General features: G+C 37.7%; 1 protein-coding gene across 1 annotated transcript in view; it reads left to right on the top strand.

Moving 5' to 3' along the window:
- The window catches only part of ipo4 (importin 4), a 74,875-nt gene that overhangs the window by 18,251 nt on the left and 38,947 nt on the right, over positions 1-17,677 (top strand). Inside the window, exons 11-20 of the mRNA XM_087309339.1 lie at positions 7,741-7,794; positions 7,883-7,992; positions 8,079-8,187; positions 8,279-8,408; positions 11,121-11,234; positions 11,304-11,417; positions 11,513-11,636; positions 16,736-16,847; positions 16,926-17,050; positions 17,125-17,202. Of these exons, the coding sequence (XP_087165465.1) occupies positions 7,741-7,794; positions 7,883-7,992; positions 8,079-8,187; positions 8,279-8,408; positions 11,121-11,234; positions 11,304-11,417; positions 11,513-11,636; positions 16,736-16,847; positions 16,926-17,050; positions 17,125-17,202 (1,070 nt within the window). The remainder of the gene's footprint in view (positions 1-7,740; positions 7,795-7,882; positions 7,993-8,078; positions 8,188-8,278; positions 8,409-11,120; positions 11,235-11,303; positions 11,418-11,512; positions 11,637-16,735; positions 16,848-16,925; positions 17,051-17,124; positions 17,203-17,677) is intronic.

The raw sequence follows: 17,677 nt of genomic DNA, 5'->3' as shown, positions 1-17,677 counted from the left end.
GGTCCTTAAATACATTGCACACCCCTCTCCCCCGCATCCCTTCTAGCTCTTCAGGTAGCATATGTCGCGCGCAACTCACCCCCAGGTCCTTCAGGTACGTCTCGCACGCACACGCCCCTACTCAGATACGTCGCTCACTCCACCCCTGACACCCCTCAACGGGCCTGACACAGACACACACACAACGCGCTGCAGACGTTTTGGTCCCAACGGCCTTTCATACTGGAACGACTCCCTTCAGATTCAACACGCATGATCACGTTCATCAAATTTGCTTAAACTAAGCATCCTAAAGTATTACTGTATTTCACAAGGATTCTGACACAACAACGCGAAACATACACTTTTGTTGCATTTAATGAGGAAAGACGCTAAACTTGGAGGGCTCATGCTGAAAGGCAGAGTAATGCCCTGTCTTTGACAGCTCGCAACTTCACTAGAGACTTTCTGAGTACATTCACAAAAGACACCAATACTCCGATTTTAATATGATTAGGATTTTACTCTTATTAAAAGTCTACCGTGTAGCCTAAGCAGTGATTTTATTACCTTAAAGGAACACCGAGTCACGAAATGTGGAGAATTTTCTTTCTGTTCGCCATGCGGTATCAACTTACAACAGAAGTCGAAAGTTAAAAATGAAACACACGAAATTGCATGAAACTTTGGAGAGCCTGGTGATGCGACTAATTGTTTTATACTGAAACTTGCCTTCAAAAAGTGCTTCCTTGGTCACATTTCTTGCATGTTACACACACGTCCATCACAACAGGAAGTAAAAAAAAAAAACTCCAACTGCGTTAATTGCGTTAATGTTTTTTTAACGCATTAATTATTTAAAATTAATCGCATGTGTTAACGCTCTAATTTTGACAGCGCTAATATATATATATATATATATATATATATATATATATATATATATATATATATATATATATATATATATATATATATATATATATATACATATATATATTTGCTATTAAGTGACTATAAGGTTGTAATCATTATTAAGAGGTTAAGTGAGTTAAAATGGCATCAAATTATGGCAGGTGAATGTTAACATTACTTTGATTAAGCTGGAACTTAGGACTTAGCCTGAGAGTTAGCCTGCCCCGGACCAGGCTAGTTTCCCAGCATAAGTTGCCAGGGTAACTAAGTTTGAACTATTGTAAATTTTATTTATGAAACCGAATCCGCCTTTAATAAACCTGACTTACCAAAATAAGCCTGGCTTTTTCTGTAAGCTTGGTTAATGGATTAGCATCAAAACAAAAGCGCCACATTGTCCCCCTATAATGTCAACAGAATGGACTGTCTTAGCAACTGGCTAAATGTAAAGAAGGACTAAGCAAAATTGTTTCTGTTTATAATTAATGTTCTCAACTCACAGCAATACAACTTTTCAATGAGTACAATTGTTTGTATTCAATACTTAATTATTATTATTACAATTTTCCATATTTGCAATACCTGTATCTTGGCATTTGTTTTGCAGTCCACTTAAAATCCAACATGGAAATAATTTTTTTTCTTTTGTTGGCATTGATTGTTTTGAAATTCAAATGGCATTTACATGCCTGCGTTTTTATTTCTGTAATAAATATGGCTGTCAAGCCAGGATCTTGATGGTTTATTGTGTGTATATTGTTTACATGAAGAAATCTTTGTTACAAGTTAAACAAAAATTATAATAATCAATTATATTTTGAATTTGAATTTACATTAATTTTACATTTGAATAGCAAAAAATACAAGTTTCAGTATTTTAAATGTGATTAATCACGATTAATTTTTTTAAAAAGGTGCGATTTAATTAGTTAATTTTTTTTAATCGATTGACAGCACTTAAAAATTATATTGGACCTTTTTCACAAGCCTGTTATGATGCATTTAATGGTCTTCAGCATCTTAATTCCTTGAAAGTTTTTAATATTTAGATTAAAAAAACATGAACATCTATATGTATTTAATATATATAGACCATTTCAATTTGGTAATGTCATTGGCCCTTGAACATTTCTTGCATGTTATCATACTATATCATAACTGTAACGAGGCAATTCAATTGTATTTTCACATTAAAACTGCTATCATAACATTATTCATCAATATGTGGACCTTTTTGGATTCTTGGAAGCTATGGAAATTGAAAATGTAAAACAGGAAATACCTTAGGACCATTATTATTGTTAACATTCCTCAAAATGGACTATATTATAAAATCTTTGCTTCAAATTACAAAAAACGAATTACGGCTTGTGCGAGGGGTTTTTAATACAATGTCTTTGGAACAGGACAGTAAATTTGACATTATTCTCTCCTCTGGCTGTCATCATCAGTCTCAATTTATTTAGCTTTTTCTGAAAGTCTTCATAGCATCATTGTGGGGTTTTTCTTTTATTATTTGAGCAAATAAGATTGTAAATTTTTTTGTTGTTGTTGTATTCTCCCATTAACTGCACTCAAAGTTTAGCCAACTATGACTACAACTATTTAACAACCATCACTACTGAGAAAACCATAATTGTGAAAAAGGTCAATTATTAAAACTATTAAAAAGCATGGACTAAGCCGAAGGAAAGTAAAAGTAATAAGCTTTTTAAAAAAAAATTTAGCGATGTTCGAATTTGTTTTTTTTTTAGGGTGGAATAATAAGGCATATTAGGCTACTCAGTTCAGCTGGACTTAATATTTTAATGGCTTACAATTATTTATTGGCTTAAAACAGTTTGAATTAATTACTGACTAGTTGTTTATCACACTAGAAAAAAAGAAACAGTGAAATTCAATTACAGGGAAAATTGTATTCTGTGGACCGAGTTATGGCGCTGATGTGTGGAGAACTTTTTGGAGAACTTGGGTTAGAATGCATTGTCTAGCGCTGATGTGTGGATCTGTCCTGACACATTAAGGGAAAGTACAAATTATAAACCTATTAAATATTATGTAGGTGTTTATCAAACTGCTAAACATTTAAACTAATAGAATAAAAAAATGAAACTCAAATTTTGTGGCTAGTATCAAATTTATTTATTATGCCTGAAAAACTCTAGGGGACTTTTTACAAAAAACTGGAGTGTTCTTTTAAGGTGTGCTTATTTAAGAAAATATTTTATAAAAGTTTGTATAAAAAAAGTATAATTTTGTAATTTTGTATATATATATTTTTGTGCATTCAAGACAGGGCAGGGATTGAATATCAGTGTTTACTTTAATCGCCACCTTAATTGTTCTGTTAGTGATTTTAATTTACAAGGTTCCTTTTACATCATCAATGTTGTAATGTAGTTAAAATAAAATCTTAATTTACCCTATTAATCAGGCAGTGGTTGAAAGCAAGAAAACATTCTCCGAAATGTTTTCTTTTACTAAAATGTAGGCTTGCCACGATAGACGGTGTTGACAGTGATGCTGGTTTTTAGACGCAACACCGGTGACATCACTTTTTCACCATGACACCGTCCCCACATTTAAATTTTTTTTTAAGTATTTGGTTTTTTTTTTTTAAATTAAATATTTATTTGAATTAAATGGGAAACAAAATTCTAAATTTACTTAAGACTAGAGCATGCACTATAATTATCATCTGAACATCTGAAGACGTCAATGAGGCAATCTGCAAACTTTGCCTGACAAAGGTGGCAGCAGTTGGAGGAAACAACTTATTTATACACGCTCTTTTAACACACCTATACTTGATGTTCAACTATGGGTGGGTTGCGGGTAGATAAGATCAATAGCCATAAATACGCAACGCATACTCTCATTTTAAAAACCACATGACCATCATCTCACAATGTTTAATAATAAATTATCTTTTTTTTTATTAGAACAAGTGATTTAGCAATGCCTCGCCATTAATAAGCCAATTTCAGAGAAACAAAGCAACCATCGCGGCAACAGTTCAGCTGTTCTTTTCTGCACTTGATTATTTTGCGTTTAATATAAAAAAAATCAATAATGTATAGGCCAACAAGAGTGTAAGCTAACCTGTGTGTGCGCGTGTCTTTTATCACTGAGGCTGCTCACTTCAAAAACCGAAAGTTGTTTCGTCTGTCTGGCAATATTTCGGCTTTTAATGAATGAAAAGTTACTTTAGATGAGCCAATATTTAAAATTCCAATGAAGTAACTGTCGTGCGGCCACACATCGAATCTGAGGTCTGATCTCATCTCTCTCGCTCTCATCCAGACACAGACGCCTAACGAGTCAAGTCGCAAAACTGAGGCTGGTACCAGCTGACAGGTAGAATAGCTGAAGCCTTTGCGAAATCTCTCAAAATACAGCACTGACATTAACAGGCATAAATGTCTTTGAGCCAGAAAGTCTATCTAGGATATAGGTCAAAACGCAATTGGAGCCAATGTTATGGAGGAGTTGTGTAGCCTTTAAATTATATTATTTCTAATAAAATGAAAACTAAAATAAACTGTTCATTGCATTTTTCGTTTGATAAAAATATACGTAAACGAAAAAAAATCAAAGGGTGGCTAATTTGTTGTAATATGTTTTAATATTAATAAAAATATGCTCAAGCCTATGTAGCGTACAGTCCACAGATAAAATTACTTATTGATTTTATCACGATCTGGGTTCATTCGACAAGACGGTTTTACGACTCCTGGCTCCAAAAAGTCTGGGTACCCTCGACAGACTTTATCTCTCCAGTGTCCCTGGATTACTAAGCCTAGAGCATCAAACACATTCCTGCCCAAATACACACACACACACACACACCCACACACACACACACACACACGAGGCTGTTCTGACAGAAAGAAAATGCACTCAGAAATCCTGAAACGGCACAAAACTAAAGTGTTATGTTTTGTAAACTTTGTATCTCATTTCTGAGTTTTCTTACCTGTGTAACCTCTCTTATAACCTGTATGCCTGTTCCTTTTAGGCCTTTTTGAAGCATAAATATTATGAGGAGGTGAAAATTATGTTGAAGTACTTTTAAACCCCCCATGTTTGGTACCGATAGGTTTCTGCTGACATTTTACAACATATGATGCATAGAGCAAGATCATAAATAGCATTGCTTTATTCTTTAATCCCCTGTATTAAATGCCTGTCCGCATACTTTGGGCGGACACTCAAATTTGCATATGAGCAGCCTCGAGACAAAGGAAGGTTCGCGCGCAAACTTTCTCCTGAAATCATTGGTCAGAATGCTGAACTGGTTGTCACGTGACCCGCAGGTATAACCAGACTTCTTCCCAAACATCTGTGCAGAAAGAGAAGGTCCTAACAAAGTACCCATCAAACGTGGTCCCTTTAAGGGCCACGTGGCTTTCTAAGCCGCATGGACTTTTTCCCGTAAAGCTTTCTTTATTTTCCGGCAAAGTAAACTCAGTTTAAAGTTTGCGATCGTGTTCATCCGAACTGCATTACAAACTCAACGCATCAAGAAGGACATCAAAGGAGTTTCATCAGGACGGAAGCATAAAGAGAGAGATCCCAGGCATTAAGTCCATGTACTTTTAGTTATGCGATTAAGCTGTACCCCTTTTATCAAAAAGGTGTTTTTTATAATCTTGGTGGTCCCTAATGGTGCGTATGGAACTGAAAGTTTTGTCACTCTTTTACCTGAAATCTATATTTCAGCGCTTTGCTATCTCTTTCTGTTCGTATATGTTTTATAGTCCCGTTTAGACCCAATATCTCCACGTGGTTTTAACTCCGTTCTATGTTTAATGTATGTTTGTGTGTTTGTTTGTTCGTTATGTCCGACTAGTCAATAAAATCCATTATAATCAAATGAATTGTATCGTTTGCCTCACGAGAAAATGTCACTGAAATACAGATTCCCCTGCCTCGCTATTATAAGTTGTTTAAAACTTTTGAATGATTAATCTACTTCACAAGAAGTAGCAATTAAATTCCCTTTTTCTAAATGAATCGATCATTGCCGTGTCCGCTCGGAAGAGCGGCGGCTCTGCTTTCGTTTGTTTGGTCAAATTAACAATAAATTGATCCGGAATATTAATGATTAATAATAATTTGTTATTGTTGATAATTAATATTCATAATCTGGGAATCTGATCGGTCGCGCGAGCATGATCATATAAAATCATATGTTTGTTTGACCAAACTGACTGAAGCTTAAGCCGGAATATTAATAATTAAAAATAAACCGTTATTGTTGATTATTAATATTCATAAAATGAGCTAATTTCTGTTACACCTATATTTAAGCTTAACGGTTAGCCTATACGCCGTCAATAGGCAAGCCATTCAAAAAATATTATTTTACTGTGTACTGGGTTATAATGTATATTTTACAATAAAAACTAAATGTAGCATATAGCTGTCATAAAAAACATGCAATTCTTAACACACCAGAGCTGTAGATACAGTCTATGCAGTGCGTAAACAGGGCGGTGTTGGTCAACAGTCATACTGCGCACCAAGTTATTTAACTCAAGTATCTCTGATGGAGTTTATGTTACCCGATACACAACATTAACTTGAGAGATTTTAAAAATAAATGGTATTTTAAAAAAAGGAACAACACGCAAATCGGCAACAAATTAAACTAAGAATAAAACATCTTGCCAGTGTATGCTGTGTAGTGTATTCCGCCACTGACAGTGTAACGCCCTTATGCAACGCCTGTCAAACGCTTGTGAGAGAAAGCTCAAAGCTGGTATCGATATAACCAAAAGCAAGATTATATCGTTATAAATATTCCATAACAATACTTATTGAAATATTTATACATTTACATGTTGTTTTTTGAGATTGTGTGATCTGTATAGGCTGTCTGATCTTTACAGAAGCTGTAAACTGACACGCGTGCGGTGATGTTTAGCTCTGACGAGGCGCTTTTATTTAGCCTGTAGTCTTTCGATTTTTACACAATGTTCCAATACTTAACATTTCTTTCATTTTTTATTTATAGTTTATATATAAAATGAGAGCTAGCTTGTTTTGTTTGTGATCATTATGCAAGGATCATATTTCACATTCAGTTTATTCTTCAATAGCCTATAGATTCGTTAATAATGTAGGCTATTTTATAAACGGATTGTTCATAAGGACTAAGCTATTATTATATAATACATTATGCTAATTGATGCATTAAGACTTTGAAGTTAGGTAGGACAACAAGAGACAACCAAATATGTTCACCCTGTAGGCAAATGTAACCAAAAATTATCTTTGCGTGTGCGCAACAAGCGCAAAATAAAACGTAATAAAAGTTTTATGGTTGTTACTTGTTTGGTTCCAGCTTCCACGGTTATTTCAGCCTGTAGCATTGTTGTGTTTTTTTCCGTTATGTTAATAAAAGTTCTGTGTTTATTAACACAGATTTTTTTTTTTTGAGTTTCCTTGTCTTCCATTCAAACAATTGACGCCGAATTGGCGATTCCCACGAAACTGAAAGTGAAAGTATAATACGCACACATTTATAAGCTATTCAAAAGCAGAATAAAAAGAGGAAAACCCCACCCCACAGTGATACCTGTATTGCCGGTGTTGTCACATGTCGATTAACCGGTGGGGATATTTCCTCATCGTCACAACCCTACAGTAGCAATGCAAAGTTTGTGTCCAAAGTTTGATTTCCATCCAACTGTCCTATCTTCTTTCCATTTGAAACTCCCAATCACACATGCTGTATTGGGATAATTAAAATAATTTGCAAATCAGAATTTTACTTTAAAAGTGTTTACTATGCATGTCTTAGATCTCAATTTCAGTGTAACAGAATGTGTTTCCCTGCAGGTCATTGACACCATGGCTCTTCATATGCCACCTGAAAAACTCTTCAACCAGCTGGTTAGTACACAAGACACTTATTGTAAAGGCTATTAAGAAACCTACCAGTGGTCCTATCAAAATGTATTTCTTTATATATCCTATCTAGTTGCCTTTCACTCAGGCTTGCTTGTCAAGTGAGAACCCATATGAGCGTAAGGGTGGTCTCATGTGTATGGCTGTGCTCGCAGAGGGCTGTGCAGATCACATACGCACCAAGTATGCTTTACTCTACAGTTATAGCAAATTTACCAAATGCATGAAAAAACATCTGATTTATTTTTCTGTTTGTGTATGTGTTTCAGGATGTTGTCATCCATGCTTCAGACAGTGTGTCGCAGCCTATCAGACAATAATCAAGTGGTCCGCAGCGCAGCACTCTTCGCCCTTGGCCAATTTTCTGAACACTTGCAGGTTAGACTAAAATATCTTTTTTCTTTCAGTGCCTTTACTGATTATTAAATATCTTGATTTGAGTGTAAGTTGGTTAATTTGTGTCTTATAGCCAGATGTTAGTAAATTCCACGCTGAGCTGATGCCATTATTACAAGGATACTTGTCTGCTGTGAATCAGACCAAAATTGGACACATGACGAAGGCCTTCTATGCCTTGGAGAACTTCTTGGAGAACTTGGGTTAGAATGCATACACAAAATTCTTTTCTTCAAAAAACATTTTTATTTTATTTTGTTTTATTTCTAAATCATTGTTGTATTTTTTGTGATTAGGACATGCTTTAAAGGTGCCATATGTTTTTGACTCTTTTAAAGCATAAAAATACCATAATATGTTTGCAGATGTTTAAGAAACATGCTAAGTGAACATTCGTGAACATCAGAAAAACAATGCTTAAGTCAGATATTCTGCTTTAAAAATGTACTTTCCATGCTGTAACGTCTGTCATGACGTTTTGGTTCTTTTAACCCCACTAATGCCAGTTTAGCACCCAAGGTTGCCTTTGTGGAAAATCGCATATTTCATTCATTCAGTCAGGAAGGCTTATAAAGTATGCATCTGTGACCGAAATGCAACCTCCAGGGGACACTAGCAGACTCCGAAATCAGACGCAGATTCAGAATTCCACGCGCGGTTGTTAGTAATTAACAAATAATATAAATGTTACATTGTAACCCCATGTTCTAACAACATGCTATGCGATGAGGTTTGCAGTGAAAACAGAAAATGTAAATAAAGCCATATAGAAGTACAGAATAGGGCACTTTCTGCACTCTAACGAAAAGGTAAGGTTTATAATTTAATTAATACATATTAAACCTTTTTAACAGTATTAAATGTACATGCTGAATCACTGATAATTGTTGGCTTGCTCTGAGTCACAGTTGTAAAGTTCACTTTCAAAACTGTTTATTTTATTTTTTAGATAAAGGTAAACTATTTGCTGCTTCCTTCAGTAGTATGGCTATAAATGCCATGTACAAAAGCTTCACACTCGCATTATTAGCATTTAACACTGCATAAAGCATACCTGCGGTGATCATTGTCAGTTTTCTATAGTTCAAGTGCAAGAAATAGTAGCCGTTTCTAAAATAAAAATTTCAGGTATTTATTAGAACAAAAACTTCTTCTTATAATATGTTAATACATTAATAAGAGAAAAAAGTTTTTTTTTAAAGTTTGGTTAAAGTATGGGGTGACACGGTGGTGCAGTTGGTAGTGCTGTCGCCTCACTGCAAGAAAATCGCTGGTTTAAGCCTCGGCTGGGTCAGTTGGCGTCTCTGTGTTTAGTTTGCATGTTCTCCCCGCGTTTGTGTGGGTTTCCTCTGGGTTATTTGGTTTCCCCCACATTCCAAAGACATGCGGTATATATTTTCCTTCATCGTATTTACATGACCCCTTCTTATACTCCTGAACCGTACCATATATTTATCATGAATTTACTAACTTATTTTCCTTAAACCATATTTGCTTTCTTTACATAAAATAACAGTACAAACCGAAAAGAATATAATCAATTAAATGTTGCACATATGTTACACTAGAGAAAATCTAAAAATCTGTATAAAACTCTTAAAGGGCCATGAAACCCCCTCGTTTCAGCAGGGTGTTTTCACACCTCTACTTTGGAAAAAGTCATGAAAGTGGGCGTGTCCAGCTCTGTTTAGGGGGGAGTGTCGGAGGAAGAAAAGTGAGATTGTGTGGGAGTGTCTATTTGGGCTCGCGCGAGTTTCAGAGTCAAAATACACACACACACACACACACACACACACACACACACACACACAAACACACACACATAAAGAAAGTGATGGTGTTTAACCTACATGGAAATCTGTAGTCGAATTATTTGCCAAATTATTAAATGGTGGACTTTAACTGCAGTTTGGCTCTTTCATTCAGGGAATTCATTCATGCCCCTCGCGACAAACAAAATATTTGATTTGAGGAACTGCTCTAAGCGTGTAGTTTTCATGCAATGTTTGATACCACACGGCGAATGAGAGAAAAAAAACCTCCGCATTTCCCGGAAACTTAGATGCACACGGCAGGTAGTGTCAGAAAGCCGCTTGTGTTATTCCGGTCACTAAATGCGGTAAAAACTCTACACGAGGTTAAAGTTTGTTTGTGGTGCAAACATGTTTACACTTGGTGCAATAGTTAACTTCTGTTCGATACGAACAAACTGAATGAACAAAGAGCGCTGGTCGCTCACTTACCAAATCTGTAGAGACAGGACAATCACCAGCAACCACAGCCGCGTCTTAATGAAGAGAATACTACAAGCGAATCCGGATCTCAGCGTTTGCAGATAAGAACAGCTCTCAGGTAAACAATGTTCCTCCTTAGACACGTAAGTTATTGTTGTCGAGCGTCGCGTACACTAATCCACACGTGAGTCTGAGCTCTCACAGAGAGAAAATGAAAACGAAACTTAACTGCAGCAAACTATAAAAGCAACACTTCATGCTTGTTTTGCCAATACAACGTGGTGTGTCTGTCGTCTAAACACTGCGACAGTACTGAATATTAATGAAGTTGCTCAAAAGAGCGTGCTGATTGGTTTGAACCAAGCCTTACTCATGAATGCATCGCACTGTAAGACGTAATAAGACACACTCTGGCACAGGCGTCCAGTCTGCACGCTGGAATACAACGCTATTATGTCATGACCGTGACGAAGCTTTAAAAATTCGTTTCAAACCGGAAGTACAAATTTGCTTGAAATAAGGCAAAAACAACCAATTTACACTTTTTAGTGAAATGTAGGTGTCCTAATAGTGTTTTTAGCAGTGTGGGACACATATATGACTGTCGACAGCTCAAAAAATGTGTTGTGTTTTGGTGTTTCGTGACCCTTTAAATAATCACTGCTCTCTTTTTGTTATCAGGTCAAGAAATTGAGCCCTATCTTCCTTCTCTTATGGAGACCATGTTGTCAGCCCTTAATAATGCAGAAATCCTTAAACTGAAAGAGCTTGCTGTCAGTGCAATAGGGGCGATAGGTAATTTCCTCCTTCCGTTAATACAGCATTTCATGATATTACAGTTATGCTGAGATCTTACTTTCACAGCTAACGCCGCCACGGAGATGCTAGTGCCTTACTTTCCTCCAATTATTGACAGTCTGAAGGGATTCCTGACAGACACAAGAGAGGAGATGAGAGCTCTGCAGACACAGGCGCTGGGTAAAAACCATCTTCATACTTTGTAATTGCAAGCATTGTAAGGCATGCTTAATCTAATATAATCTAATCTTCCATCACTGCTCTTTCTCACATAGACACACTCTCTGTGTTGGCTCGAACTGTTGGGAAGGATGTGTTCAGTCCGTTGGCAGCAGAGTGTGTACAATTGGGTTTGAACCTCACTGATGCAGTGGATGATCCGGACCTGCGCCGTTGCACGTACGACCTCAGTAATCCTTTGTGTTTGTTTTGAAAAAGCTTCAGTTAAGGTGTTAAGGCGATGAGGGGGAGATGTTGGGGGGGTAGTGTTGGCGTTGCGGGCCGAGGGAAGGAGGGCAGGCCGCAAATGGCCCGCTGGCCAGCAGTTTGAGACCCCTGTGTTAAGGGGATGATTCTTAATTTCTCATTAAAAGTAATGTAGGTCCCACTTTATATTAAGTGGCCTTAACTAATATGTACTTACACAGGAATTAATAGATTACTACAATGTACTTATTGTGTAAATACATGTATTTCCACATGTATATCCACATTACTCCTGAGCCGCCACACACTCCAACACTGGTTACCTTTCGCAGAAACCTACGATCTCTCTCACCCAATAGACTATCCACCATTGTTTCAGACTCTCTTCCTCCATCTCGCAAACTCACTGCACTTGATTCGAACAGTGCCACTAATACACTCTGCTCCACACTAGCATCATGTCTAGACCGATTATGTCCTCTTGCATCCAGGCCAGCCCGTGCCAGTCCTCCTGCACCCTGGCTCTCGGATGCTCTCCGTGAGCATCGCTCAAAACTTCGGGCTGCAGAGAGAATTTGGCGGAAAACTAAAAATCCTGCACATCTCTTAACATACCAAACTCTTCTGTCCTCTTTCTCAGCTGAGGTTACTTCTGCAAAGCAGACGTATTACCGTCTAAAAATCAACAATGCCACTAATCCTCGCCTACTTTTTAAAACATTTTCCTCCCTCCTCTATCCTCCTCCTCCACCCGCATCCTCCACACTTACTACTGATGACTTTGCTACATTCTTCTGCACCAAAACTGCAAAAATCAGTGCTCAATTTGCTGCACCTACAACAAACACGCAAGATACAACACCAACACCACACACACTCACCTCTTTTTCTCAGCTCTCTGAGTCTGAGGTGTCCAAACTTGTGCTATCTAGCCATGCAACCACTTGTCCACTCGATCCCATTCCCTCTCATCTCTTGCAAGCCATCTCTCCTGCAGTCATACCAACACTGACTCACATAATTAACACATCTCTTGACTCTGGTTTATTCCCCACTACATTTAAGCAGGCTAGGGTAACCCCACTGCTAAAGAAACCCAACCTGGACCATACGCTACTTGAAAACTACAGACCAGTATCCCTGCTTCCATTCATGGCCAAGATTCTGGAGAAAGTAGTGTTCAATCAAGTCCTGGACTTTCTTACTCAAAACAATCTCATGGACAACAAGCAATCCGGCTTTAAGAAAGGCCACTCAACTGAGACTGCCCTGCTCTCGGTCGTGGAGGATCTCAGACTGGCTAAAGCAGACTCTAAATCATCAGTCCTCATTTTGCTGGACTTGTCAGCTGCTTTTGACACTGTCAACCACCAGATCCTGCTATCTACGCTTGAGTCACTGGGCGTTGCGGGCACTGTTATACAATGGTTTAGATCTTACCTCTCTGACAGGTCATTCAGGGTGTCTTGGAGGGGAGAGGTGTCCAACCTACAGCATCTAAACACTGGGGTACCTCAAGGCTCTGTTCTTGGGCCACTTCTCTTCTCCATCTACACATCATCTCTAGGACCAGTCATCCAGAGACATGGATTCTCCTACCACTGCTATGCTGATGACACCCAGCTATACCTCTCTTTTCATCCTGATGATCCCTCGGTTCCAGCTCGTATCTCAGCCTGCCTGTTGGATATTTCACACTGGATGAAAGATCATCATCTTCAGCTGAACCTCGCAAAAACGGAAATGCTTGTAGTTTCTGCCAACCCGACTCTACACCATAACTTTTCAATCCAGATGGATGGGGCAACCATTACTACATCCAAAATGGTGAAAAGCCTTGGAGTAACGATTGATGACCAACTAAACTTCTCTGACCACATTTCTAGAACTGCTCGATCGTGCAGATTTGCACTCTATAACATCAGAAAGATCCGACCCTTCTTATCTGAACATGCAGCTCAACTCCTTGTTCAAGCTCTTGTTCTCTCCAAACTGGATTACTGCAACTCTCTACTAGCTGGGCTTCCAGCTAACTCTATCAAGCCTCTTCAACTGCTCCAGAATGCAGCAGCACGAGTTGTCTTCAATGAACCTAAACGAGCACATGTCACTCCGCTGCTAGTCCGTTTGCACTGGCTGCCAGTTGCTGCTCGCATCAAATTCAAAACTCTGATGTTTGCCTACAAAGTGACTTCTGGCCTAGCACCTTCTTATCTGCACTCACTTCTGCAGATCTATGTGCCCTCCAGAAACTTGCGTTCTGTGAATGAACGTCGCCTCGTGGTTCCATCCCAAAGAGGGAAAAAATCACTTTCGCGAACGCTCACGCTCAATCTGCCCAGTTGGTGGAATGAACTCCCTAACTGCATCAGAACAGCAGAGTCACTCGCTATTTTCAAGAAACGACTAAAAACTCAACTATTTAGTCTCCACTTCACTTCCTAAGCTGCAATTGCCTCTTTGAATATCACACTAATTGTACAAAAAAAAAAAAAAAAAAAAAAACTACTAACACTTCCCTTCTTAGACTTTACAGACCTGAAACTTGCCTTTAGTACTTATTCATTGTTGCTCTTAGTTGTGTAAATTGCTTCCTTGTCCTCATTTGTAAGTCGCTTTGGATAAAAGCGTCTGCTAAATGACTAAATGTAAATGTAAATGTATTTACTGTGTACTTATGCTTGATTAAATATATGTATGTAACTACATCTGTAATTAACTTTTGTAAATACATTTGTAAATACACTGTTGACCATCCCTAACACCTTAACCCACCCTTAAACCTACCCATAGCACCAAACCTGTTCATAACCCAACCTCTATCCCAACTCAAAATCACCACAAGTGGTCTCAAATACATTATAAACACAGTAAGTACATTGTATTTATTTTTTAATGTAAGTACATAGTAGTTAAGGACACTTAATATAAAGTGGGACCGTAATGAAAAAACTGTAGCAACAACCCTTTACAGTGCATGTCAATCACTTGTATTTGTGACCAGACTTTATGCTGGCCAACTAAATAATGTCTGTAAGTTAGCCATTAGCTATTAAATGATTAGATTTCACTTTCCAGTGAGTTGGAGGCTTAATATAAGATTAACAGTGATTTATATTTTCACTTGTGTGCTTTTGAATAGACTGAGCACATGGAAGCTTCTCTTTTATTGACAGTACAGTAAGTGGCTTATTTGTGCTCAAATCAGTGTATGTGTAGTGTATATGATATACTGTAAAGTTTCTCTCAAATGCTAAGAAAGGGCATATTTAACATTAGGATATTTTTATTTCAGCAAATCAGATCAATTTTAATCAAGTTCAGTTTTTCTGATTTTGAAACATACAATATGATTGTATATACATATTACTATGTTTTATACTAGAACACCCCAACCCACCCATAAAAAAAGATTTTTATGACTTTTGTCAGGGTGCTCTACCTGACAAAAGTCTTGTCGCCTCGATCCCAGTTGTAAGAGCAACAAATAATAACTTGAGTTAAAGTTGATTATTTGGAAAAGTGGAAGAATGTAGATTTTTCAGATAAATCATCTGTTGAAACAGAAATACTGCAAAAGACCTATTGGAACCTGCATGGACCCAAGATTCTCTCAGAAACCAGTCCAGTTTGGTGAAAAAAAAACATGGTTTGGGGTTACATTTAAGTATGGGAACATGTGAGAGGTCGGCAGAGTGGATGGGAGCATCAATGGGTATCAAGGTATAACAAGGTATCAAGACATTTGTGCTGCCGGTTACATTACAAACCATAGCAGAGGGCAAATTCTTCAGTAGGATGGCTCTCCTTCTCCTACTTCAACCTCCACATCAAAGTTCCTGAAAGCAAAGAAGCTTAAGATGCTCTAGGATTGGCCAGCCCAGTCACCAGATATGAACATTATTGAGCAACACTGGGTAAGATGGAGAAGGCATTAAATATGAATCCAAAGAATTGTGATGAACTGGGAGTTCTGTAAGGATGCTTTGCCATTCCAGATGATTTTATTAATTGGTTTTTTGAGTCATTGCAAAGATGTATGGGTGCAGTCATTCAAGCTCATGGGAGTCTTAAGGCTGATTTATACTTCTGCGTCAAACACCGGCGTATGCTACGGCGCTGACGCATAGCCCTTCGCCGTGGCCGTCGCCGTCGCCGTCACTGACGTGCACCTCTCAAAAAATGTAACTACACGTTGCAACGACGCGTAGCGCAAGCTCTGTGATTGGTCAGCTTGGTAGCGCTGACGAGTCGGGGTGGGACCGAGAGCCACGCGAACCCAATGTAGCGATTGTTTACAAGTGTGGAGTCCCGTGAAGGAGCTCCGGATGGTAAGTTTTGTTTAGTGTTTACCTCATAAATAAAGTTGTTGCACGTCCGCCGGTTCCTACCTCAAAATGAGCGAGTTTGAGCCTCTTGTACATCCCGAAAGTGTTCAGGAAAAGCAAAAAAGCCGCGTGTAATAAGTGTAATCTAGAGGCCTTTGTCTTTTCATATAAGCCACTTCTGATATTAATTGATCAACTAGAAGGCAGGTATTTTTTTGTTGTTCTTATATCTTGGATCAAGAAATTTGTCAGTAATGTATGTGTGTGAATTTAATTTTTTTTTACTTTAGTATCACCATACAAGATGTTCCCACCTCATTTTAAAAAAAAATTATTAATAAAAGTAATATTTGGGTTTTGTTTTAGTTATATTTTTGGATGTATGTGTTTTCATAAGGTCTAATTTGTGTTGTGTTCTGTATTTTAGCTATGACATTAACATTAGCTACATCCATCAAATTATTAATTCATAAAAACAAATGACTAATATATATAAGCATTTGTCTGTTTGTGTAGTTTTTTTTTATTTATATTTACATTTTTTTAGGCATGATTTCAGTTTAAATCTAATCTTCAACTTCCATTCTTCAACCTCAAATGTTTTTTAACACTTGACAAATTGTCAGAAGTTTTTAGCATTTCCCCTTTTGGTTAAATTTGTTCATGAATAAAAAGTCTAAAAGAACCTTGCTACATCCCAACTGCAGATTGTGTTCAGCCACTCTCTTCTTCCTGTCTCTCCAGATACAGCCTATTCTCTGCTGTGTCTGAAGTGAGTCCAGACTGTCTCACACCTCACCTCACATCCATTACCACAGTGATGCAGCTTTCACTCAGATCCACAGAGGGAGTGACGGTTAGTCTGAGGCTTTTGGATCATCATCTGTACACCATCAACTTTACAGCCGTCATAATATTCCTGTCTATTCTATAGGCCCATTTAGATGAAGACAAACAGTTTGTGCTCTTGGACGATGATGATGCTGATGATGGAGAAGAGGGTGATGCTATTTTGGATGACGAGGGCGAGACTGAGGTTGATGATCGGGATGTTGCAGGGTACGTTTCTGTCTTTCTTAACATTAGTTTTTTTCCTTATGTAAGAGACTATGTAATCAAAATTCTTTCTTCAGATTCAGTGTGGAAAATGCTTACATAGATGAGAAGGAAGATGCTTGTGATGCCTTGGGGGAAATTGCCTTCAATACTGGGTAATGAGCCTTGTTTTACATAATGCTCACACACTGACACATTTGCATTTACAAACGTGAGGCTTATTTTAGGTGTGAACATACTACTGCTTATGCTACAGAACTTTTTTTTAATTAATTAATTTATTTTTTTTATGCTACAGAAGTAGCTTTACCATCATAATAACAAATTACTTTAAACAAAATGTCTGTGTGTGTACATGTTTGTGTCTCTGTAGACTTATGTATATACGCTGTATTGCCAAATGTTATGGGTAACCATAGCAACTCAACTATGCAATTGTTAGACCTCATAAAAATCACAGACCAGGGGCCTCATGTATCAACGATGCGTATGCACAAAAACTTTGCGTACGCCAGGTTTTACGCTCAGAATCGCTCACGTTTGGATTTACTAACAATGAACTGAACGTGGGAATGTGCGCAGCTCCACGGCAGCTTTCTGGCTGGCGTACGCACATTTTTTGTGCGTGTC

The sequence above is a fragment of the Danio rerio genome, chromosome 24, assembly GCF_052040795.2.
Source record: "Danio rerio strain M-AB ecotype USA chromosome 24, GRCz13ab, whole genome shotgun sequence".
Classification (NCBI taxonomy): Eukaryota; Metazoa; Chordata; class Actinopteri; order Cypriniformes; family Danionidae; genus Danio; species Danio rerio.
This window is presented reverse-complemented; position numbering and strand designations above follow the sequence as displayed.